The 27,111-nt window shown below is 41.7% G+C and overlaps 2 protein-coding genes and 3 long non-coding RNA genes across 5 annotated transcripts; 2 read left to right on the top strand and 3 right to left on the bottom strand.

The window, feature by feature from the left end:
- Window positions 1–399: 399 nt before the first annotated feature.
- LOC145444737 (putative monocarboxylate transporter 5) lies at window positions 400–8,671 on the bottom strand. The gene is made up of 6 exons (XM_080322747.1): window positions 8,068–8,671; window positions 7,407–7,600; window positions 6,622–6,765; window positions 4,997–5,157; window positions 2,743–3,535; window positions 400–1,469 (listed from the first exon to the last, which is right to left on the bottom strand). The coding sequence occupies exons 1-6, from the start codon at window positions 8,223–8,225 to the stop codon at window positions 1,246–1,248; spliced, it is 1,674 nt and encodes a 557-aa protein (XP_080178873.1). The 5' UTR covers window positions 8,226–8,671; the 3' UTR covers window positions 400–1,245.
- A 2,804-nt stretch (window positions 8,672–11,475) lies between these two features.
- On the bottom strand, window positions 11,476–12,257 carry LOC145444430 (uncharacterized). Its single transcript, XR_013916680.1, has 2 exons — window positions 12,157–12,257; window positions 11,476–11,677 (listed from the first exon to the last, which is right to left on the bottom strand). It is a non-coding gene; the product is annotated as an uncharacterized LOC145444430 (long non-coding RNA).
- An 872-nt stretch (window positions 12,258–13,129) lies between these two features.
- LOC145444432 (uncharacterized) lies at window positions 13,130–15,598 on the top strand. Its single transcript, XR_013916682.1, has 2 exons — window positions 13,130–13,915; window positions 14,253–15,598. It is a non-coding gene; the product is annotated as an uncharacterized LOC145444432 (long non-coding RNA).
- Window positions 15,599–22,087: 6,489 nt separating this feature from the next.
- Window positions 22,088–23,385, top strand: LOC145444431 (uncharacterized). The gene is made up of 2 exons (XR_013916681.1): window positions 22,088–22,487; window positions 22,888–23,385. It is a non-coding gene; the product is annotated as an uncharacterized LOC145444431 (long non-coding RNA).
- On the bottom strand, window positions 22,876–27,111 carry LOC145444429 (uncharacterized). Its single transcript, XM_080322413.1, has 4 exons — window positions 26,783–27,111; window positions 26,292–26,422; window positions 24,943–25,189; window positions 22,876–24,032 (listed from the first exon to the last, which is right to left on the bottom strand). The coding sequence occupies exons 1-4, from the start codon at window positions 26,886–26,888 to the stop codon at window positions 22,942–22,944; spliced, it is 1,575 nt and encodes a 524-aa protein (XP_080178539.1). The 5' UTR covers window positions 26,889–27,111; the 3' UTR covers window positions 22,876–22,941.

Raw genomic sequence — 27,111 nt, 5'->3', positions numbered from 1 at the left:
TTTGGACAGTACCGCTGATAAAAGTGATTCAAACTTGTCCCGGAGCGGCTTTCTACTTTTCAAAATACGAAGTGTAAAAGTTATTAGTCTTCCCTACAATACTGTCTGGCATATGTGGAAGTAATCTCAAGACATTTGAGTAAGTATAGTACAAGTAGGCAAACCTACTTGAGCAGTCCGCAATATTAAACGTACTTCCGGGGGCCCGCTGGTTCGTTTCTGACCACCTCTGCGTATAATGCACGGTAAATATCTTTCACACCTCACATTGGTACACCGGTATAGCGCCCTCATTAGAAATTTGATGGAATGTATTACTGGCGCACCGTGCACAGTGCACACATGTATACGCTGTATCTAGACGTTGAATGCTGGTGGAATTTCCATCACTCACTGCAATGACCACCATAATTCATGTGTTTATTGTGACATCATTGATTTCGCGTTTAAAAAAAACTATAAATGCAATTCTTTACACTCTAGTATTGCCGATATGAGTTGAAAGCAATTTTCATAATAGCAATGTTGCACATTTGCTTTAACCTTTGTCCTTTCGAAATGCACCGTATACTTACGATTGATAGTTGAAATTTAACTCGTAAAAACCAACTATGACATGGTATTCAATTGTTCACAAGCACAAGTTGTCACAAATAAGCATGTTCACGGTACTATACCGTACGAATCGTTCCAGAACGATTGAAATAATACTGAATATCGCCTACATTATCGCGCGGCGATCTTCCCTGCGTATTTATTGTAAAACGTGTAACTCATATCAGTTGGAACGTAGGCATTGGGCACGTCGTCATCTTAGAAACAATATGCTTATGCAGGAAGGGTCAATTTCGTCGATAGTATCTATTGTATACTGCAAGCTCGAAATACATTACATCTTCATCCCAATTCAAATCATTTTTCGAACTGATCCAGCCACTAAGTTTGTAATCCACACACAAATCCACGCTTTGGCAGGAGTATCTTAAATCTTTGCGACTTCTGTTGACTTCAGAAGTCAGAACCGTGTTACCTCAGTAGCCTGCGAATCAAGCCGTTGAAAGCGTTGGGGCACCGCAGTTTAACATATCATCTCTGAATCGAATCACGAAGTCATCGTCCACATCAGTTCCGCCCCAAGTCTTCACGGCTATTATTCACTGGCGGTTTACGGGTAAAATACAACGAACTGTATCACGCGCGTCTCGTTGTAAGGTAAAAATAGAATGCGTCGGCTGCCGGCAATTCTCACGCGACAAAGTTTCTAGAATGCGTTACATCTTCGAGTTCGCTAAAAATATCGTCTATGTGTTCTTTTCCTGCGGTCTTCTCCGGATCAGATGCGGCGCCGCGCTCTCTCCAACAGCGGGAAACCGGTATTTCCAGCATCAGCACCAGGGACGCGAAAAGAAAACAGGAAAACGCCAGAACGAAGCTGGTGTGGTAAGTACCGGTGGCGTCGAACAGGGCACCTGAACACAGAAAGTGAGAAATGTATGTTGACTGCAGGTTGTCAGTAACGAAGTACGAACAGAGTCTGTATGAATCGGATTGTTTCAATACTTTGCACCAACTTTGCACTAAACTTTAGAAAGTCTGTCAAGTTTTTCAGATGATCGCATCAACATGTCGAAGGATATATTGCCTATAGGGTGAAGTCGGGTCGGGTTTTGGTCGAATGCGGGCCGGCTTGGTGGTATGAATACTCGACTAATCAACGATATGAAAGTTAACTCAATTTCGGGCTCAAATTAAGCTGCCAATAAGCGTTCGGGCTGAGTTTTGGCCAAACGTACACTGGCTGATTCCACTACTCCGGAAGGCTACTTGTCTGCCTTAACTCTAATGAAAGTATATTTAATATGATTTATAAGGAAGCACAGGGGCTAGACGCCAGGTGGTAACCGAGTCACAAGTTAATCTTCCTTTTAGAGTTTGGACTCGAGTCAACTCGAGTCATTTTCAATTCACCACCGGGACAAGTCCGAGTCCAAGTCCACATTCACGAAAATGACTCGAGTCACCCAAAAATTGTGTCTCGTGTCGTATACGTCGAACTCGAGAGGAGTCACGACTGGATTCAATACAGCCCTGGATGAATCATCGTTGCCACCGCGCGATTCGAATCAAGGATTTCGAATCGAATCAGATTTTTTGAATTTCCAGCCGAATGAATCGAAAAGGACCAATAGCAATAATTGCATTACGGGTACTTCGTATTTTATATTTTGCCAAAGCGGCTTGACAGATTCCCAATAACCATGTCAATTAACTTGCGTTACTGAGCCGATCATGCGCTTGAAGACCTCTTAAAACCTGAGTTATGGCGCATGCGTACGTATACATCTCAAATATGCGTGGACAGCTGCGTAGCCAGGAAGCGAAAGGTACCTATGCCCCTCCGAATTTTTGACTTGCTTAAGAATTGCGATGTTATAAGTGTTCACCAAGTCACAATGTATAAGTCACGCTACGGCATTATTACAAAAACTCGCCCCCACCCAAATTTTCATCCAGGATATGATTATGTGTGTGCACTGCACCCATCATTCAATAGACGATACCCGTTTCGAGAATACCCGTATGTCATTTCAGTTCTATAAAAATATTAAGAAATAGCGATTTGATTCGTTTTGGTCGTGTATATTGGTGGTCGAATTGGCTATACGGTTTTAAGAAACAGCCTATAATATCAATAATATCTGCGACAGCTTCCACGTCTCTGATCACGAAAATAATCCTCACCTGCCGTGGGCGGGCCGAGCATCTGCCCCACGCACCCGCTAAAAAACAGGCAGAAACCGTACGCGCTGCGTAGATTCACGATGCCCAGAGTGTCCACAGTCACTGGTAATATATTCCCTTGCCAGCTGCCGGAGCCAAGTCCGAATAGTACGCAGTACGCCGTCAGTCCAGCGTAACTAGACACGAACAGGCTCATCAAAGTGGCCCCGGCCATGATGAGAATGTAGAGCTTGTGTAAGTTGATTTTACGCACGGAGATTTTGTCCGCTATAAATCCAGACGACAGCTGCGCGGTCACCTCGGTTAAGCCTACGTAAGACAGGAGAAAGACTGACTCGTAATCTCCCATTCCCATGTTCTTAGCTCTCGCGACTAAGTGAACTAGGGTTATTGAATATCCGAATTGGGTAACCACCAAGTTTATCGTGAGTATGAGCCATAAGGGATTCTTTAACAGGCTGAATTTCAGTGTTTTCTTCTTCGCCGGCTGATAAACCGGTTCTATCTGCGGAAAATGTTCCACGATTAACGACTCCGTCACGCCGTCTTCCATTATCTTCTTCTCCAACGACTTTTGCAGCTGCCGAACGCGATCTTTTTCGGATATTTTCCGCTTATAAAACTTTTCATGTACCTCCTTTTCTTCTGGCGGCATCTCGGTTTTGCGGATTGAGTGCCGCCTGAGAGTGGTCGCGCTGTCGAAGGCCAATTCCTCTTTCAGTCGGAGCGAACGGAGTAGTTTTGCGACTACGAATAGATTGAGCTCCAGAGCTCCGACGATGAGGAGGCAGCCCTGTTAATGGGATTGACTGCTGAAAAGCCAGCACGAAATGCAAGTGGCGGTGATCGATGTGCGAGTTAAATCTGCCAGAGCTGACAAAGCTTGTCTAGAGCAGTGGTTCTCAAACTTTTTTACACACGGCCTCCTTTAAGATAGTGAAATATTTCGCGACATAGGTGGTTAAAGTATTAGTCGCTGATGATACATAGGCATGAGGTAGCTAATGTAGTGCGTCGACTATTTCGAAGTATACTCAATTATGTTTTGCCTACTTGCCCTACTTCCAAATATGGTCATGTTATTTAGCATCATACAAATATGCGAGTTGTAACGGTCCTTTTCTAGTCAATCGTCAGTGACCGCTTTCAAATGATGCGTCTTCGCGACTATGTTGGCGGCACAAATTGGTGCGCTTCTAGAAATTGTATTAGTAATACAGGTAGCCTACTGCATCGCATAGGATGTTATTCCGATATATCCGATTGAAGTGATTCAAATCCATCCCAACGCGACCTACCACTCGACAGAATACACAATGTAAAAACGAATTTGGCTTCAAATATTACTAATGAAGTGGAAGCATAGCCTTAAAAAATTACCACTTGAATTAAGCAGTGAAATCTGGCAAATCTACGTGAATTGGAAAAGGTGTACAGCTGAAAGGATTCGTCAATAGAACGAATTGTGATATATCCGCGTAACTCTGCTTAAATGTTGATTGACCATATATATTCAGCTTCCAATGTTCTCGACAACAGTGCCTTACTCATTAGAAAGGTTTCAACAGAAAAAACAAGTGGGTATTTAAATTTAAAAACGTGAAATTCGCGAGATTGAGTCGAAAAAACTCTAAATATGTATCTAGGCGTTAATAATCGCAAACATCAAGGACCGAATGTTGACTACTAGCAACATTGCTTTCAACAAGCCCGAAGCGCAGTTTAGCGTCCGGATCAGCAATTTTCTGACGACGTCATGTTACGTCACCTCTTCAGCTTTCCGTTTGAACTCAAATTCGAGTTCAAACCTTGTTTGCGCAAATGATCCAGCGGTTTGAAAAGAATCGGCCGCCCATGTGGGTTATTGGTTGAAAACGTAGGCTATAATGGAAGAAGATAGCGAAGTCAATCGTTTTGTACATTCAACATCGGCCTTTGCATAGTGGGTGCGACATGCAATGTTTTCATAACATATTGACATAAATTGACGTTATAATTTGTTGCTGTTTGATCGAAAAACTACTTCAAGTCGTTTCGACTCTTTCCTGTTTTTATTTTATTTTATCGCAATCTTACGTCGTTTGGAATTAACGATATAATCAATTATCTGAACTGAATTGCTCCCATGTAACATGCAGCTACGAAATTTTCGTTTAATTGTAACGAATCTTATGATAATCTTATAGGTGTGAAAATATCAATTATATAAGATATGTATTGAATTTTACTGTCCATATCATAAAATGCTACTTACTCTCCACCCGTATTGATCCACCAAGTATCGCAGTAGCGGCGCCAGGAAAAAAGTCGCACCGCCTCCCGATCTGGACAGGCCGTTCGCTAGCGATCTCCTCTTTTTGAAATATCGTCCAATCATCGTTAAAGCGGGCAGTGACGCGAAGGCGAACCCCACGCCTGTAATAATAGAAGTATAGAATGCTGATCAGTGCTGATATCAATAAACGTCTTCGTGTGCAGTGCATTGCACTCTCTTGCAATGATAAGGATAGCGCACTTCGCAGCACGTAGCAGCGCGAAGTGTATTGCGAAATTTGAGCAGGTTTTCAGTACCGACAACTTCTTCTTCGGAGTACTCGTGTAGGTTTTGCTTACTTGCACTACTTATTCAAGAATTTCTTTTTTTAGAATACTTCAATTTCTACTCCGTTTAAAACTGCTTAATTTTTGCATCAAGTTTGCATCACTTATATGAGTGAAATTTTCATAGGAATTGCGTGAAATAGCTCATCCATTACCATCAGTCCTTTTGTGTTAATATCTTTTATACATCTTACATTTTCGGAGTATACCCACCTCCAATTACCTGCTACAAGACTCAAGTTCAAGAGTATACCTGTTGTAGCATCTCAATGTTTCCAAGCACTGGTTACTGCAGTAGCCCTGCAGCCCAGCAGTATCTTATTGGTCATAGGAGAGTCATTCCTAGATCTATAAAAGGCGACCATGCGTTTCTTATTGGGCGATTAATCATGATTATGTTTATGACTCTGATCAATCATGTTACATTTTATAATATAATAACGACCTATGATCAGTAGTGCTGCGTGGTGTGCTGAATGTTTCTCGTAATCTGTATGGAATAGCTTCGCGATCTGTTGGTAGATCACTATTGTCGTATAGTGAGCACTCCAGATATAGGATATAATTGTGAACATCTTGGCAGAAAAAGCCCCATACCCAACATCAGTTTGGATGACCTGGTTCATAATTTTAAGAATGAAAAGCTCTGTCCATTGTTGTACAATAACTTTGGCACTATAGGCGACATTTAACACCGGTCATGTGTTGACAACACAATCATGCTATGCGATTTTACTGCGCTGGTGTTATTCACAGTTCGAATATAGCCAATATCGAGTAATTGTGTCCTTTCAGAGAGTAGGCGTTTCGACCATAAAGTCACAAATGCGTAACTCAAAATCAGCATTTTCTCGATGCGGAACATGAACAATTGAACATAGATTATACAGCGGTATCAATGCTGGTCAAATACGGAAGTGCCGGTTACCACCCGCATTTTCGAGCTAATAGAACCGAACGTCGGAATGATCGCCCATGCACGCGTTGGCAAAATAATAAAATATTGCAGCCATCGTAATCATATCGCTGACCACTACCGACAACGAAGTTTCCATACATTCGACTCCAAATACTAAGTTATGTAAGACTAATGATTGCACAGTTGCACACACGCACTACAGATCAAAAGTCAACCTATATCAGAAACGCGAATTACATCCTGAAACAGGGAGAAAGTAACCCATCAACATCCGTTGTCAACAGTTGTACCTATAGGTCGTATAGGACCATTCCACGTCATATCAAGCTTGAACGATCACAACCAACACATCAGCTTACCCGTTATACACCCTAGAGAAATGTACAGGAACACGGGTGATGTGGCAAAGTTGCTTAGAATTAATCCCAAGACAACCAACACGGCACCGCATGCAACCACCTTTTGCTCGCCGTATTTGTTGCTGAGCGCGGCCGATAAAGGAGCTGGAACAGAATAAACATGTATTTGAATGTACTCAATACATAAACACTCCTAGCAGGCAACTCGGTGTCAGTAACTCAGCGATGGGTTCACGCCTCAACGTCGAAAAATATAGCATTGTTCTTACACGTTTACAAACGAGAAGACATTGTTTTTCGCGACCGTCACAGTGCTGTGCTTGGATTACTGCTATTGGTCGTACGCTCGTGCAAACACGACACGCCTTCTTGTCGCTGGTACTTACGGATGCAAAGTTGCGTACGCATGAACGCATTACTTTGCAAATCCGGTACTAAATTACCAGCTGCCTAGAAATATCTGTGTGTTTGAACAATAATTACTCATTTTGAAACAGAAATGTACAACAAAACTTGATATCGCGTAAAATCAGAGAGTCAGCACTACAAAGAAACCACGCAGATCACAGTCATTACGTAACGTGTGAGTCATTCCATACAAGAGTGTACTTTGAACCCAAACACCCAAGCAATAAGCATGAGAAATGAGAATGGAAGCGGCGGCCATGAGTATACTATCGCAATCAGAACGCTTCCAGGTTACGTAACGTAATATTCTACGCAACGTTATAAGTTTCAGTTATTAGTATTATATGACTATGCGTCTAATATGTTAACAAGTTTACCCGCTGTGGCTCGCATTGACAGCGAAATCGAATTAATCCAGGCGATGGCCGACGACGGATAGTCACTGAATTCGCTACGAAACTCGGGAAACAACACCCCCATCGACCGCAGCATTCCCAGAACCAGCGCGTTGTCCAGCCACACCGCCGCGACAATCACCCACCCCCATCCTCCGTCCGGAGGTTCAACGTATCTGGAACGATCAATAGTAATATTATGATATAATCAATCAATAATTTCATCCACTCAAGACACACGATGTACAATGCGATACATAAGACGCAATACGGCATAATGAACAGATAGCAGAATGTGGATTGTGGATATAAGATTGATGGTGTTCATGACCCATGGATTATTTGACGCTTTCCCGCTCTTTCATACTCTTGTCTTGAATGCGTCTTCGTTGTCTCTTTCTCTGGGCTTTTTAAAGACGCCGTATGAAGACTGAACACTGAAGAGCGACACAGGGGAGGAGCCAGATACTCGGAAACGTGAGCACTATATAATGCCGAGCGGAGACCCGAACTAGCATCAGCAGCTTTTGATGTCATGAGTTACATCAGTCAACTGTGCCAACTGTTCGCCCAAACTCGTTCGAGGGCCTCTTTCAAAGCTATTCGTATCTAGTTTCCATTAGTTTCCATAGACGAAACCTACTTTTTCTGGTCGACCAAGAGTACATTTGAGTGTCGCCTGTTTTGAAATCTAGAAGGCTGGCTAATAATGCCGTTTCCATCTTTGTTTTCGTTGACATCGGTCTCCGGTATGTCCGCGAACGTGATTCGCTTAACTTCCTTCACGGGTTGCTGTTCCATCTTTGTTATATCTTGAAAAGGCCGCGCTTCTCAAAGTACGATATACCCCTTCGCTACTCAACAACCTAGATATGCACATGCACATACACTTTTGCATACTACACGAAAAAGAAATAATACCAATTACTCGAAACAGTTCGATTGCTGCGGTCAGCATTTATGAGCGGTTGCATCGGCGACAAGTTGTTTACGGCTACAACGTTTTCATCGGATCAGAAACATTTTCATCGGCGTGTGACTCACGACAGTAATGATTCAAGCCCAATAAAACAATATCGCAATGACCGATAATATCCTCTGGAATAACTACAATCCACGATCGGTCTTGAGTAACACCGGTCGCGCCGGCCTTACGACACGAGCGGAAATTGATGAGGCCACTCTTTTTTTGTTTGCATTGGGGCTTTTATTTAACGTATGCATACAATACTGCCATAACCCACGCATATGCCTGGTAAAGATGAGTCTATTATCGATTCGCCGGTATCTGCCCGCTAAAACCATACTAGTCAATATATTGACTAGTATGGTTTTAGCGGGCAGATACCGGCGAATCGATAATTGCAGTTCAATATGGCCTGCCATAGCTAATACCGAATAAGATACACTTCGTTCGACCACAATTGATCAGTATTGTAAGCTGCAACGCCAATCTACGGATGGATCAATTTTTCAGGACATCGCCTATCGAATGGACAAGCGGGAAGCAATCGAACTTCCGACACGAAGCAATGCCATTACGCCCGGAACACTTGCCCGTAAACCGAATAGACTACGATCAAGACTCGAAACTGGTAATTTATAAACTCGCAAAATGATGTTGTGACAAGATACCACATCGCTCCATAATGATCTCGACCGCACGGCACTGTTCGAATCTGACATCACAATCTCATTCCCAACATGATCAGTGATCACTGATCAGCTACATATGGACCCATTATGCTGCAACTATGTGGTGACACATATTCACACATACACTATTAAACTTGGGAGCATACCTCGACTATATGCAATGGGATATCCTTATAACTTCCATACATCACTCGTCAGTGGTCAGTGGTAAGAGAAGAATAAAGCAGATGAAATTACATGCATTGACCTGAGGATTTCGAAACTCCAAGTTTCCATGGCAATAAAGGCGACGTTGAAAATGCTCGCGCATAAAGACGACGCACATATTACAACATCTAATGACTCATATTCGGCGAATAACTATGCAAATATTATTGAACAGATTGCGAAATATGTTTGACCGGCGTATTGAATTTGCTACGCTAAGCACTCTTTGTATCTTCACGGGAGACGTATACCTCCTAGTGCTGTTTGTGAACGCGATGGTCCCACTCTATTACGATTTTTTTTATATCAGCACCATGCTAAATCTTCAGCATTATGTATATTGTACATAATATAGTTCGCATCCACAAACCCGATATCGCAATGTTGGTCTGACAAGCCCAATTCATCTGGTCCATTTTTATCTGCGGCCAAGCCTTGACCAAGTCACTTATCACTGCTAACGGTATAAAAGAATTAAGGCACGTGTTGTTTGTTATTCGGCAGTGCACGCAACCTGCTAAAAACAGCTGACAGAAAAATATCGCTTCGCTTCGCTGCACTTTAAATGACTGTAATGTTTACCGCGGAATGAGCCGCCTACGTCGCCTTTGTACCGCGTTTCTTAGTGTGCAGCGCTCCACCATGCAGCATTTTATGGGTGAAATGGGATGCCGTTGCAGGTTCAGAACTACGGTATGGTAGAAACTTCCCAATCTTGAGTCATAGCATTGCTAAAACTCGTTTTGCCCATCAGCGTGATGTGTCATTGCTCAACACCAATGCATTCGTCGGTGAGACATATTATTTTATGACAATAACAATATTAAAATATGTGGTGCCTGGGGCGACCCGTGACAATTCTACATTTGATCAAATATCACTGCACGTCATAATGCTGCAGAATCGGGATCGCGATGCAGCGAACGGCTATTTCCGTTTCTGGTTTACTAATCCAGCAAAATCACGGAGAAGATAGCATTATACAATTATACATGGCATCGCTGCGACGCAGTGCTTCGATCAAGCGCTGCTTGCTACTGATATACTGGGCTGGGAATTCATACCATCCTTGAAAATTTCATTCTCGGCTGCGAAGATTGTCCCTACCGCTAATTAAATATGCCCTTGACGTACCATCAACTAGATAATTCACAGGGAATACTATTGGCTACTGCAACGTATAGGACGATCACTGAATCAAGATTATTGCAGGGACTAAACTTTCGCTCTCCCCCGTACTGCATCGGCCCCTTATAAGTAGAAAGTGTCCTATACAGCGTTGATTTACCTGAAAATGTGGTTGTCAGCGAGCTGACGACGTTGCTGTCGCTGTACGTTGATCGATCTATCCAGTCGCTAAAATCCGGTGACATCAACATTCTTTCATTGGTTGAAGCAAATTTGACCGCGTGTATAATGCGAGCTCGTATTCCATCCCCACTTTTCTTATATGTGAATATGCAAGTTTAAATATGAGCAATGAGCATAGTTCTGCGAACTGGCTACACAGTTTACCAAAGGCTGTTCGCTAGCCGCCCACTCCCCGCCTACTTCTATAGGCCAAATACCGCGAAATTCTGTATAAATGAACCGGTCCGCGTAATTGGTGTCTATGGCACAATTAAGAGAGTCATGGTCGCAGCAATTTTTTTTCTACATCTAATCGAATAGTAATTTCTAGGGATGGTGAGAATCCCTGAAAGGTTCTGATTCGCGTGAACACGAACTTTCACCAAAGCTTCTGTGTATGCGTGAGCTAGAATGCGAACACAAATTTGTGATGTCACGATGTCAATCACAGGCAATTGTACGTACACTGAAAAAAAAATTTACCTCGATTTACCGCGAAATGTCTGGAAGCAGGGTGGCCAGCCACTTGGCAGTAATATAAAATTACCGTCACTCAATGTAAATTTAACTTACACCCGTCCGGTAATCTAACTTTACATGCCAGACTGTGATGTTGCAGTCACCTCTGGTATATTCAATCTACATTTTCTTCTGTACATTTACCACCGAGACTGTAATTTTACCGCCTTACCTACCTACCCACCTACAACCCTACATGCTGTCCTTGTAAATCAGATTACATGCCAGCTTGTAAATTCACGTCTCAGCCTACATCCATACCTATCCAAAGCAACGCGATGCCAAAATACCGCAAAAGTTTCTTCACGCTCTCAAGACGACATTAGGACAACTGTATATTCATTCATGATTCACGATGAAAAAGTATTGCTGCTGGAGGTATAATTCTTGTTTAGGAGGCATGCAAATATAGCACGAGTGATCCCAAGAAAAGGTGAATTAATTCCAACGCCGGATAAACTTCCAATTGTTTCTTTTTCTCGTCTTCATTCCTTCTGTGTGACTAGTATCTTGCAGTTCCACTAAAAATAATTCATTCGTAAGTCGCTATACTAAGCCAGGTTGCTAACCTAGACATGACTTATAAAGACCAAGACAAATAGGCTAACAAAAATATAACAAGTTTTGAAGTACTGGTACTGGTACATTGTGAGTTGACGACTCCTCATTTGACATGATATAGCAGAGATTCATGACTTAAATGATCAATGTATTGAAAGAAAAGGTGCCTCATTTGATGCGGCATGTGAGCCAAACATATCGAGCAGTGGATGAAAACATATCTAAGCTATGACCCGATAAATGTCAATAACAAGGTAACAGTTTCAACTACTCCGCGGCAGAGTATGTGGTGTCGCAGGTCATTATACAAGTCGACCAATATCCCAAAATAGAGAATGGGGCGGCTGAAATATTTAAATCATGAAACCAAAGTCATCCGGGTGGTGTGCACAGTCGTAGATATTCACGGTAACTAATACTATACAGTAGGCTACTGTACCTTTTGCGATGCGCATCCCATTCATCAGTCCTGGGAGTCTTCAACGAAAGTCTCTACTTTCTTCAATCACAAGTCACAAGCTTCGCACCGTAAGCATTTGCATGCTCAAAGCTCAATATTAATGGCCGACCAGTCGGCTACTCGGCTCGACACGCAGACGACTTTGAAATGAGTGATATTCATCCGCTCACATATGCCACCAATAATATTTACTGTCCACGTTATAATGTTCAATCCAGGTTGGTTTTTCATACAGAAACATCTATCAACACCTATAGTCCCTTTCTTTTGCATCTAATTTCGTATATATTGATATTTATTGATCCACGTGTGGTTCCCTACTTACTTACCTAACCGGACGCTATTTGTGATGTCACAGTTGATTGTTGGATGTTTACTACGAATCTCAGAAAAACCCGCAACGCGCAACCTAAGGTAACGTATTATAGGTCGCCGTGTCCGCCATTAAGAAATGGTCAACTGAGCCTGCTGTGCTGATATTTCTAGTTTCAGGAATAAGATTATATATCCTAAACTGATTTTTGTAACTCATTAGCTCTATCTGTTACAACAAATCTAACCGCCGAGACCGACCGTGTAGCCATAGCCTTAATATAATGTCTATGGTGTAACTACATTGTCAGCTGCTTCTTGCACCCAACTATGTATGCACTATACCGAAATTGGTACTAGGGTCAACCAGTTCCGTGTGACCTAATCCTGTCTCGCGAACGAGGTTGAATCAGGTCAAATCGCAACGAGAATGATATCACAGTGACATGCACTTCCACGTATCCACTGGTTGCTGGGGCTTGTAAGCTAATCAATTTTGCCAATAGCTTGGTAAAATGCCGTAGCGAGTAACTGCCAGTAACCTTGCGAAGAAATTCTGGTAACTTGACTTAGCAGCTAAATTAATGTAATATTACATATCAAAATGTAAAATGACAAGCTACACGCTGCTATTGGCTGCGACCAATGATATATATACAATGATTGGAAACTGCCACGCCCCCTAACGCTGTAAGGTTTACTCCCGCCGAAATCAGCGTGTGCGCAGATAAGGTTGACTGCATACACTTCATTGAGTAATGTTGACCGTGGTGGAGTACTGCTATCACCTTTGCTGGCAGTTATTCCACTGTTTTTTCGTTTGTTGGTTGATTGTTAACAGGTTTTGCGAGCATAGTGAGACAGTACTGCATACTGAGGTCTAATCAAACTTCCGCCAATGCGCAATATTCAGGTACTGACTAGCTGCTTAGGTTTTTGCACCTGCGGATGAGCGTAAAAAAGCTTGGAAAATTAGGACAGATTGAGATTCGAACATTTGTAAGCATCAATTACGCCATCTGATATCTTGAAAGCGAAACTGATTAAGATGCTTTTGTGAGTAATCTTATTGCTGGTGGGTGGCCAACCTGAAAATTCGATGAGACCCATTTAACAGAAAGCAATTTTATTGAAGGCTACTATAATATTTATAACTCTTTTTTCTCACCAATAGTTGATTGATGAATAGTTGGTTGCGTCAGATGTGAGATAGTGTTGCATACCAGGGTGTGCTAAAACCTCTGCCAATGCGCATTTGTTTAAAGTTCCAGCAAAACGTTTTTGTACTGGCGCCAAATATGAATGGGCGGAAAACCTTGATAAATTTATAAGGAGCATGCGTCAAGATCGTGGCTGGATCAATTGTACAAAAAAAGACGATTTAAAGATTTGCGAACTTCATTCGCGTCATCTGATTTGTTAAAAGGTGAGGAAATGATTCTATACTGTAGCCTACTCTTCATCATTGCATAAGCACTACAGAGTGGTGGGCTACCTTGGCTATATATTTTGATTCCCATAGTAGTTGACTGGTAAGCTGATGAAACGAGTTTCGTTTTATTGTCTGATGCATTTGCTCTTGCGTATAGGACACAAATCGATCAAATTGGAGCAATTCCAACCTTGAATTTGCCTGTAAATTGGCTAGATTGTGTTCTCATGACTTTATAGCTGTGTCGAAAACTTCATCGCGAATATTTCAGCAATGCTGTTCACGGTGATGTTTTATGTGTCTAACTACTTCTGATTTTTTGCATTTTCAGTGAAAGAGAATGTTGCATTCAGTACAACGAAAGACGGAATGGTAGGATTTGTTGATCTTGGGGAGTCGAGACCTGTAGATGATGATGAACCATGCAGCTACACACGCTCTTCAAGTTTATGCCAGTGGCCTGGTAACGTCCGTTTCCAAACCCTTGGCATACTGCGCAACAAAGTCGGTGGCTTCATTTCGACTTTCGAGTAGGCCTATATTCTGGAAATGTGTCGGCATCCTGGAGGATTGTGGATTTCGGGTAGCTGCGTTTGTTGCTGATGGACTCAGTGCAAATCGCAAGATGTTCCAAGAGCGTACGCAACAACCTCTACGCCAGCCGCACTGGTGGTACGAAACTTCTCAACAAGGATGGTAAATTTATTTGATGGCGGCATTTTACGGCTGTTTGAACTGATGGAATGGAGATGCGGCAAATTGACGGATGCACATTTTCGTATGCAAAGCTTGGCAAAGATGCGGGAGATTTTTGCTGCTCAGCTTCTCTCTAATAGTGTTGCGCGTATTATGCGAGCAGGAGAGGTGAGGCTAAAGAAGCTTCTGCATGGTTTGCCGGTATTTACTAATGGTTCGACATTATGAATACATCAACCAAGTTCAGCTACAACGCCAACTTGAAGCCATATTGCAGTCCAGACGATTCACGCTTGGACTGGCTGGAAAATGATTTCTTGCCTAAAATGCGAAAATGGATAGATTCTTGTGCTGAAGGAACAGCAACTTGGGAAACCAAAAAATTCTTGATTCTCGATAACCATTCATTCATATACTAACCATGGACAAGTACGGTCAAATAGCCGAATCCTTATTCTGCACTTACAGATATTAATGAATTTGGTGACACCTTGATATCATATAAAATTACGGAAAAAGAATGTTCCCCATCCTACCAATGATTCGGGCAAGAGCAAGCAAAGATGGACAAATAGCTAAACAAGGCAGATTTCATCAAGAGTAGATACGGCATCATTCGGGTCGTATTTGGCCATTCTTGAGCCAACGAAAGCGAGTGTACTGCTGCATTATTAAGGACATCATCCAAATACTTTTCCCAAGTTGAAGATGACAATACTTGATATCTAGCACTGTTATTGCTTAACAAATCAGGCATAAACTGTTTTTGTTGTCCACATGGTTATTTTTGCATTGGTCTAGTTCTGTACAGTTGCATATTAATGTTACTTTTTTTCAAATGCCTGCATCATTATTTCGGTCATATACACATGAATTAGGGATTTGAGGATTAAATTATGTATTCGTAAATGTTCTATATCTGTGAAGTGTATGTATCTTCCTCATTTCTTTACATAACATGATGGAATCCTGAAAATTCAATTCTGTATTGTAAGGCATCGAGATTTTGTGGAGTGATCATGGATAGGTGACTTTTTTCAGAGGTGGGTGATGTATGCAGCGTTGCTACTGAAGTAGTGGCAGTATTGCTACAATGATTTACTCAGGTTCAAATAGAAGTAGCGAAAATATAAATCGGTATAGTACTTTTAAATAGTTCTAAAAGTAGATTTGGTTGTTCGCTCTGAGTCAGTTGGAAATAGTCACTTTTGAAATCGCAGGGTTAAGCTTAGTGACTGCCGCAAAATGGCCATTAAATATGTGCGTGCTATTTTCAAAAATCTTCAAAACTCAGGAGATCTAGATATCCCCTGAAAAATACAAGTTGTGATGTTTTTGTTTGGTGAGTAGTATGAAAACAATCACCCGGGGAAGTAGGCAAACCTACTCGAAAACTCAAAATAACTAGAATTACTCCTTTAAAAACTACGTCTGCTTGATATTTAATTATATATAATGTTAATAATTTAGCAAGTTGGAATGAAGGTTGTGTCACTTGCAACAAAGGTTGAACGACCACGACTGTGTGAACATAAGCCTCGTTGGTCGTCACAAGGCTACATCACGGGAATTCCGTATAATTGCGAGTCGTCAATGTGTGAATTGGATTTACGATACGCGCACGACGCGCGAAATTTATCTTGTGAACTAGGTGTACGACTGTACGAAGTACGTGTACTACTGTACGTGAATCAACGTTTATATTAGGCTTACCATACGTCCTCTTTTAAGAGGATTTGTCCTCTTTTTTGACTTTTTTGAAAGTGTCCTCGGAGGACGGCGGGTATTTCGGAGGGAAAAGTGGTGATTGAGATGGTGATCCACCTGGCAATGTGGAGTGAAAAACGTGATTTTGAGCTCTGAGCGGAAGTGATGACCTTTTTTTTTTTTTTAGTCAACCGATCATGAAGTGGGAAAAATTTACCGGTTTTTGAGAATTCTTCTCCAGTTTTGCATGTCTAATAAAGTGTCCTCTTTTTTCATTTCCGTAACATGGTAAGCCTAGTTTATATGGCAGCGGTCCGCTAGCATAATCGGAAGAAAAATGCCAGACGCGAGAAAGAAATGCGCTTTTAAAGCTATTCAACACGTTAACGTTAATTGCCACTGATAAATATACTCAATGAATTATATATCATCGCTAGTTCCTCAAAGAAGTATTGCTGAGGAAGCCTTTGTTTACAGCACAACTGTGTATGCGATGAAGCGTGACCAGGAACACGCTGAAACGCAGAGCTCACGGTAGTTTCCAATCATTGTATATATATCATTGGCTGCGACCGGTAATTCGTTGTAAAATTTACAGAAATTTCTTTGTAAATCTACCAGATTTTTTTGTGTGTAGGTTTGCATTTAAAACAAAAATCAATTTAAAACAAACATGTTTAATACGAGGCCATTGTTTAAAACAGCGGTTCTCAACCTTTTCACTTCGCGGACCGGTAAAATTTCATAAAAAATGTCTTGCGGACCGGTGAACTTTCGAAAATTAAAATGAAGCCAAAATGTAAATATGGAACCGTTTTTTTGCAATTATATGGTGCTAGAGAGTGACTTTTAGAAGGTTTTGCTCGTAATAAATTATTATCTTTATGAGTCAGCTGAGTCGAGGTATAATTGCCTTGTCCAGATAAACCTGCTACCGCCGAGAGTCGTTTACAGTCTTTCGCGGCGGAGGTCGTTGGTTTACCCGACCACACCAACTCGAATAATATTCTTATCTTTGAAAATATGGAGAGAAGACGCGTTTCGGAGTCGAACCAAGCACTTTGTCGTGCTACCTTGCTCATTGCTCACTATCACCAGACACAGGCTACTCTAGCAACTACGAATAAAATGCGCTGCACGTTGACACCTTACAGCAGCTATACCGGCCATCCGCAAAGCCGGGCCCAAAAAGCACTTCGTCCGCCCACCCCAAAAAAACGTTGGTCTTGGGCCGTCACAAGGCGATGAGCCAAACTTCCGGGGGCTTCGCCTCCAGACTCTACATTCGGGTGGCTGTTTTTACCTGTACTTGTGAGCACATTCCTTCTATACTCAGTGTCCGCAGAGAGTCTATGTCAGGGGTGGCCAACCTTATTGCCATTCACGGCCGCATTGCGACTGTTCATGTAGCCTACGACCGCATTGCGACTGCTCATGTAGCCTACGGCCGCATTCCAGGGCGAAGTCATAATAAACTAGCTGGACGCCATATGCCCATGTTAAACTGTCTATGTGTATTTCCGGTACACTCAGTACTAATCTCTTTAATGACATAGGCTTACTCTACGCACCGAAATCCCGAGTGGTCAGTGGTCATGCCATGGGATTGTCGACAGTTGCGCAAAGCGTGAAAAAGTTTCAGATTCGCTGCTGATGAATTTCGTCATTAATATTAGTAGTTTCTGATCAAACATTTATCCTTTCTCAACACATGTGATCTGATTCACCGGTAGAGTTGATGAAGGGGGTGTTTTCGAAAAGTTAGGGCAAGTTATTATTATTATTATTATTAATACACTTTTACAGTGGAGCGTATCGCCTGTTTTAGGCCTTGTGCGCCACGACCGTACATTTCTTAAAGTCCAGTTTCTTTGCGTTGGCAATGAGGACGACTTTTCACTTCCACGCGCACTCCCACTCTTCATTCTCTTTCGGTTTCATGCGTCCACTTTCAGGTCTCTGCTGCCGACTTTCGAGCTCGGCTCACTCTTCTTCTGGGCTTTTTCAAGACGCTGCGTTAACAGTGAAGTCGGCTTCGAGGAGCCCAGATAAACCTCCGACACATAGAAACATGGCAGAGCCGAGACTCGAACCAGCAAAGTTAGGGCAAGTTATAAATGATGATGCATCTTCGGCTGGGCCAATTGTTATTAGTCACTTTGTTACATGCTATTATTTTTTTACCTCCCATCAGGATTGTCAGTATAGGGAGAAGCACACGATTCCGAGCTGGTATTTCTATATGAAGCGCATCATTTTCCTCTGCTGTTTGCTTCTGTACTGTAGGGATCTGATTGCAAAGGACGCTACTATATTTAAAAAGAAAATGATGTCACGTTGAATCGCGCGGTTCAAGATTAATTAAAATCTTTCGAGAAACCGGGAGTTAATTCGTAAATTCAAATTGCATGTCGATGGCCGCCAACACATACTAACTGAATTACGTGCCCACGGCCGCAGGTTGGCCACTCCTGGTCTACGTATAGCTTAATCACGCCAATAGCGAAAATTTTCGCTCATTCATAACTGAATCGGCTTTCCATCTGGCGAGTTTTCGGCACACATTTCTGAGTCCTATGTTAGCTAAAACTTCATTATGTGTTATTACGCCGTGGCGCGGTAATGGCTGACTCCGAAATGCCTATTTTTTTTTATAAATCACGGAGAAGGTCATCTAATAAGCAAGACATTTAGTGACGCTAAATCGCGCAAAGTGAGAAAAGAAATTGAAAAATGTTGGAAATTTTTTTTTTTTAAATACGCTATGATATATGTTCACTTGCAAAATAATTTTGGGCCCCTTTTAAGTTCGGCCCTTTCCAATAGGGCGGTTTGGGATGGTCCTGCACAAAACGAATGAATCGAAAACGAATGATCGCGCAAACTGCGCTGTTTAGCGATGAGTCAGCTCGTATCTATTTTGTACTTGTCGCTCGCATGTCGTTAAAAGACATGTCTTGAACTTCAAGTCAAATCGAACATTTTTCTAGCCCTAATCTTACCTCACGAAGTTCTGAATAAGTTTAGAAGTTAATGTTTTACTTACTTTACCAGTGGACAAGCCTTCAACATTTCATCTTGAAAGTAAGGTATAAAATTGCAAAATGTCTGGCGGACCGGCGGGAATGTCGTCGCGGACCGGCGGTTGAGAACCACTGGTTTAAAACATGTTTTTTATTGTTTGTTTGTTTTTAAACAATGACATCACGAATATGCAAACGTGACGTCATTGTGGATTGACATTGCCAATTAAAAATATGGGGTAAATATAGTTCCTTTGACGAAATTTCTGTACTATTGCTGTTAAACCGACTATTTTGAGGGTTCCAACCATCCGATATCGATATACGTCGGCTATATCGGGTGGTAATTGTTCGTAGGCTCATACAACATGTTTTTTGGAAAGTATTTGCACGAATATGGCATAATTTTACAACTTAAAAAACACTATTTTTTATTAAAGGCCTTTGTTTTAATGCAACCCTAATTGTACGTATATCTACAATTGACATATACAGTATATTTAGTTTGATTTTCGGCCCCTATTATTGAAATTGGCAAATATAGCGGACAAAAACAGGAATAAAATACCCGATGAATAAATGCACTCAAAACGAAGCGACTGGAAATGGCGTCTTTAAAGGACCACCGAATATACACTAACATCGAAAACTGTGGCTCCTGTCGCTAGGCGGAAGTTGAGGCCAGATTGAGACACCACAACTGGTCGTTTTCGCATTCTCATATCTGTTCATTACATCGTCTATGTGTATGGCATTATATATTGCGTGTCACTCTTGATCGGATGAAAATATGATCTGACGGCTATCACTACTATCCTGTTTGAATTGTATGGAATTTCGAATCGGCGGGAGGTGTGTTTGAAACCCGCATTTTGTCTGTTTGTCCGCGACCTTGTCTGTATAAGATATTGGAGACGTTATCAGTCACTAATCAGAGAAGCTAGCGGCAATTCGTAAGATGTCACTCATAACGACGTGACTTTAATAAATTGTCTTATCTCATGATTTTGTTATATTTAACAACAACTCGTTTATAATCCCAGATAACTTTTTGACCATAAGGACCGCGCATTTGCGTATTTTATGGATACTCACAGTCACAGAGACTTCAGCACAAAAGAACTACTTTGCCCCACAGACCTAAATATACCATTTCCGTTGCATCAGACATAGATAACTCTGCCACTGCCCTGGAATAAATAGGCCAAACAGGTAGCAGTGACAGAACCGAGTCAGTTTATTATTTTAGCAACTAAAACAGCGTGATCTGTCAAACGACAATTCTCAAATCTCAGTAGTTTGTTACATCACAACGATCCCCGAGCCCTCACTTCTCGCTCCCCAAAATAACTGCCTTGAAATAACCTCGCGGATCAATAAAGTTCATGGTATACAACCTCCACTTGTGTACCATGACTTTACTCGGTGTCATCCGTATGATTTATGATGACAGCGCCTGTTGGAACTGGAATGCCAGCACGCGAAACAGATTATATATTTATTGTTGTTTAATAAAAGCGACCTATAACATAGAAAAGAATACGCACTCCACAAAATTTAAACATCAAAATCTTCGCTTCGAATGATTTGCGACAACGCTACATCTGAAATAATGTTTAACAAACGCATTTTCGGCATGAGGGCGTTCGTATTAGAGGAAGCACACATCTAGTTATATATATATTATATAGATATATGTTTGCGCACGGTACAATGTATGATTTGCAGTTTGTCTTTCTTCGCTCCGAACTTCATAACAACTATCATCATTACACGGCATTTAACGTATAGGGTTAATTAGAATTTGAAATTGAACTGTTATCAATTTAGGGCTGGGCAAAATGATTCAAGTACTCGAGTCCGAATCGAGGATAGTGGGAGAAGATTTTTTCGTGTACTAAAATTTTATTTATTAATTCGCGCTCTGAATTATTTCATCACCGAGGATTGCTTTTATACTTTTACATCGTGCAATCATTGAAGCCCCGTTCAATCGTATCGCAGCATACGAAACGCGTAATAAAGCGGATACGCGCATGAGTGGAAATGACGTTTCTGGGCAGTCGCGATCAACCCACAGCATTGTCACAAGTGCAATGAAATAGGCGCGGTCGAAAAAATACAAAATTATCTTTAATACGGTGGAGAACAGACATTATTCTCATCGAATTCGCATGTTTGAACTTTCCAGCACGTTATCTATATAATCTTATAGGCCTACATATAGGGCGATTTTTACGGCATGTCAAAAATAGTCAAAATCTGTCAAAATTGTAGCGTTAGGTCAGAAAAGTGTCAAAATTGTTTAAAAAGCCAAAATTGTTTTGCAACCTGCATTTTGTTTGTATCGTAGATGTTTTCACTGTCGGTGAACTCTTCATTTGACATTTTACGGCTTGTAGCCTACTTCATAGGGGTACCGTTGTAAACGGCCTATTGTCTGCTCATTGTGAATCAGAACAAATAGGTTGACATGGTGTAATGCTCAACGTACCTCAAAATCCTAACCGAAGCAAGACTGCGCTGGCATCGGTTCTTACATCAAGAAGAGCATGATGAAAAATTGTGATGTAGACGACATTGTCGGAATGAAGCAACACGGTGTGTAACCAGCACTGTACGCACAACTTAAGTGTTGCCAGACAACAGCAGCTGCTGTTGAACGTTCTTTCACCATTATTGGCAAGCTACTTAGTAAGGACAGACACTTTCTGCCCGCGAATGTAGGAAAGTATCTTTCATTGTACCACAACAAATTTGATTATTTCTACCGTAATGCGTGATTTAACTACTGGAATTATTCATAGGTCCAGATTTCGTTAAAATAAAGTTTTTTCATATAAAAATTTGTCAGACTATAAGTAAAAAAAGTTTTTTTTTTCAGGTCAAACTACTTCGCAAGGACAGACAGTTCTAACCAGAAATAAAGATAAGTAGTACATATTCAAACATCATGTGGGAAGCACCTAATTTACATACACGAGGGCAAAATTTTGTCAAACCTGGGTTTTTAAGGTCAAAAATGAGAAACTATTGATTTTTAAGTCAAAATCTTCAGTTTTAGGTCTAAAAAATCGCCCTGCTTATACAGTCGGTATCGACTCGAAGCCCGATGCTCGTGTCGGAATCGAAAAACTCAGGTACTCGATATTACCCAGCTCTAGTTATCATTAGGGCTGGGCACAATGATTCGAGTACTCGAATCTGAATCGAGTATTAATTCTAACGATTCGAGTCGAGTAGTAAAATACTAATTTTTCGAGTACTGAAAATATACGCTCCTCGCAACTGAAAGTTAATTTACTAACGGGAATTATAGTGTTGATACTATTATCCACTGAGGAAGCCTTGAAACCTTGATTGGCCGTGTCGCACCATACCAGACATGGTATAAAGCTACGACATGAAAGCAGCCACGGAATAAAAGGTACATATTTGAACTTCTACATAGTCCATTCTGTTGTGACGTCATAATGAGTGATACTCGATTACTCGACTCGACTCGAAACATATTACGTGATTCAGAATCGAATCACTCAGGTACTCGATTTTGCCCAGCCCTAGTTATCATTGAATGTAGGCTATTACAGATGTTCAAGACTCTGCAGCGACAGCCGCCGGCAAGTTTTCTTTGCTGTTGGACCGGCTAACGTTCTTGCTCGACGCAAGACTCGACCGGCCGGAGTAGCTGCCGTAATTGACGCGCTTTTTCGTCAGCCTTTCCAAGGGATACAGTCTCAGCCCGGTGTCGTTATCCACCACGCTTCTTCGCATTAGCTCGCTGTACGTGACGTTTTGCTCTGTGTTCGGGTCGAAGAAAGTTTTCGTTTCATCCCCGTCTTCATCTTCCAGTTTGCACTTCAATTCGTCGTCTAGCAGTTCACGCTGAACCGCGACATCAAGCGGTACCCGGACGTTGATCCGATGATCTATGATGCCTCCGGTGGCGTTCTGCGCTTCTAACAAACGCAGCCCGTGCGATTCGACCACGAGACCTTTTTGCATCGCTTCGTACAGCGAGAGGATGTGATCCGATGCCCTGAACTTGTACCCTGTGACCGCACGTTCGGCGCGGAGAAGCACTGTCTCGTAGACTTTGTCCAAAAGCCCAAGTTGGGCGGCGTCTTTGACTGGCATTTTACGTCCTGTTACCGGATCGATAATGTTTCCCGTCGCCGCTTGGGCTTCTAACAAGCTGATGGCCGTACCACGGCGGAGGATGCCGTCTTTTGCTGACTTGTATATGGATTTCTTCTCTCCCGTATCCGTGACTATGATACCGGCGACTGGTTCGACGCCGCGTATGTATTTCGCGATTTTATCAGGTATTGTATCCTCCGCCTCGGCTGCTGTATCTTTCTCGCGTTCGCGAACCTCTTTCGAAATTTCATCTGCAGTTTCTTTACTAATGAGTCCTGCTTCCAGTAGATCGATCAGGGCAACCGGTTGCCTCCACTCTCCTTGAAACACAATCCCCTCGTAGCTGGCCGTGTCTGTTTCTTCTGACTTGTTCTGCGGCGCCTGGTCGGTCTCCGCCGGTTCGGATATATCGACTTGCGGGTTGTCTAGATCGCTGTCTTCGTGTATCGATCTCAATTCGGGATTTTGAGCGTCTGCTTGCAACATATCCGCCATTTGGTCTTGGATGTCCTGCTTGGTTACTTCCATCGATGGATCCACGCCTCCTAGAAGATATCGTGATTAAATGACTATATGCAGTGTGCATTAATAATAATTGAAATCGAAGATTGTTCGTACTGAAAATTACCAAAGGGACAGTCTGATGCCTATCCTGCCTATCCAGAGCGATGGATTAGTTTATTAATATCCTACAAAAATCAAACCTAATTACGCGCTATTAAAATAAGATAGGCCATTGGATATGCCTCCACATTCTGCAGACGCAGAGGGGGTTATATTGTAAAAAAAAGTAATACTATTTTAGGGTATACTCTTGTTGTATTTCATAACTTCCACTGCCTATAATAAATGATTTCTATTTAAGCGGCTTCAAAGAGTAGCGAGTTGCCATAGACTATCCACGTGTGAAATTATCATACAAAGGTATATGAGTGCAAAAACCCTTCACCGTTGATGAGCTGTTCTGCATGACAAACAAGTTTTACTATTTTTCGAACACAAACTAAATCCCAGCAATGACCCATATCTTCATTCACTCCTTCGTTTTTAAATGATTTCATGATTTCATTCATTTCTGCTGTGTAACTGACAAATGAAAACATACCCATAGTTTTAGTTTTGTGGTAACACACACGGTCGCTACATGAACGTGTTTCCAGGAATTACATTCTCGGAAAATGCTCACACAGCAACCTTGTCAGCAGTAAATTATATTATTAGTGTCGTGGAACCCCTCGTTTTAATGTTATCATTGATCCATTACAAGTGATTCGATTCGATTTTAGTGACAATATTACGTCCTATGCTGCAAACGTTATTGTTAGTAAGCAGTAGGTACTAGGTACTGAAGAGTCTATTTCGCCGGCCATATGGTATTCCAGTGGTGAACTATTTTATGAGTCACATTGCACGCGATCTTGTGACCCTAATTAGCGAAAATTGTGCGACGTTTACCATCGAAGGCAGTGTTATCAATTCCGTCGTCTTGGGCAGTTGCGATTTCAGTTTGTACAGCTGGCAGCGATCCGGGCTTCTGACCCTCCCCAGTCTGTACTCCACTGCTGTCTGGTACATCGGAGTTGTTTGGGTCTTGCTGGTCGGTTTTTGTTGTTGTTGTTACTACAGCAGCTTCCGCATCAACCACGGTGTCTCTCTCAGTGGCGGCAGCACTATTATTCTCCCCGTCTTTTTGTTCTACGACCTTGATAGAAATGGATTTCGGCTAGCGTCGAAGAACTATGCTATTCATATATCCTAGTATTTATGGCCAGGGCTTTTCAAAAAGGAAGTACTTGGGAGTACTCGAGTAAGCTTCGCTTATACTTGTGGGCTACCACTTAATCGTGCGGCTTTGATTTAGAGACTATACTTCGAGTTCTGCATGAACAGTTTCTGGGAAAACCTACTTACTTTATGCAATTTGGATTTTGAAAAGTAGAAAGTCGCTTTGGGTTGTCAGAAGGGAAATAGCGCCTGTATCACGATTAGGGCTGGGCACAATGAATCGAATACTCGAATCTGAATCGAGTATTAATTCTAGTGATTCGAGTCGAGAATTAAAACTCGATTTTTTCGAGTACTGAAAATATACGCTCCACGCCACTGGAAGTTAACTAATCTACGAGAATTATTGTTTCGATACTATTTTACGCTGTGGAAGCCTTGAAACTTGATTGGCCGTATCGCAGCATACGAAACACGTACTACAAAGCTACTAACGTTACTGAAAATAACATATTTCTGAAGTCATGATCAATACACAACATGTCACAAAGCGCAATGAAATCGGTATGATCGAAAAAAATACCAAAGTATCTTCAGTGTGATGGAGAGCAGGCATTATATTCTTTATGGGCACATAAAAGGTACAAATTTGAGCATGGACGACGGACATCTTACATACTGTTATTACTACGTCATAATGAGTGATACTAGAATACTCGACTCGAAGTACAATGCGCGCCCAGCCCTAATCACGATAACTTAATATATTTTCGAAGATTCAACCTATGCGTTGTGCACTGTGATTATGATTCGTCATTCTGCGTTTGTCCCTATGATACATTTTTGAATTTCGAAGGTAGCAAACTCCGATTAACTGTGTATACTAGAAGCATGTGACCGCTAGACCAAACATATACCTTTTGAAGCAATTACTTGAATACTTTTCAAACCTGTCATTTATACTACAAGTAGTTTGATATGTCTTCGAAATTGCGACTCCTACTTTACTACTTTACTATCAGATACAGCAGCAATACGGATCATCACCATGTAATGCTGCAATATTTGCGCAATCCTACCGTTGTCAAGTTGGTATCTTCGTGTGTGCCTTGATATCCCGGATTCGCGATGCCATTTTCGTTCTTATCTTCTCCAATGTCGATTTTTATCTCGGGTATGTTTACTCTTTCCTCTTTTTCGTCATCGTTATCTGTAACGAGAGGCCATTGCTACCCCTTAATAGTATTTTTACTCGACGGAATCTGATACCGTACGTTGGTAGTAATACTAGGTAAATATCCAATAACGTAATTCGATGTAAGATTGCCTGGTATGCGAAACCCTAACTGGAGAACATTCTCGCAGTATTAAAACGCAACCGTTTACGAGCACACTGCCAATTTCCGCAAAGATCAATATTTATGATGAATGCCTCTAGTCCCCAATGAAGTTGTACACAACAACACAGTAAATACGATATAATGGATACGTGAACTGGCACCACCAGCTACTATTTTCAGAAGTCAAAATACCTATACACTATTATGGCAAACGAAAGTTATAGACTTACCTTGATTTTTACCGAATAACTTTTTACACACCGTGCAAGATAGCAAAACCAATGACACCGCGAAAAGAAGTCCCGTTGAGGCTGCGACAGTAGCTATCTCCAACATTTTGAGAAATATTTAGAAGCTCTGAGCAAACATGCGGCTAGGCATGTAAACGTTTTCTCTATACTTGTAGGTCAGCTTGATCTAGCCTTCATGGCCTGTAACGAAAGTAGAGCTTTAATTAGGCTACACGACCATCATGAATCTAGCATAGTCTGTTGCTTTCTCAATTAACACATATCTGCACTTTAACGCACAGCGACGTATAGCATGGACTCAACTTCTG

The sequence above is a fragment of the Botryllus schlosseri genome, chromosome 8 (genome assembly GCF_051294905.1).
Source record: "Botryllus schlosseri isolate E-star chromosome 8, Bs_hap1, whole genome shotgun sequence".
Taxonomy (NCBI): domain Eukaryota; kingdom Metazoa; phylum Chordata; class Ascidiacea; order Stolidobranchia; family Styelidae; genus Botryllus; species Botryllus schlosseri.
Note: the sequence above shows the minus strand (reverse complement) of the source record. Positions and strands in the feature narration are given on the sequence as shown.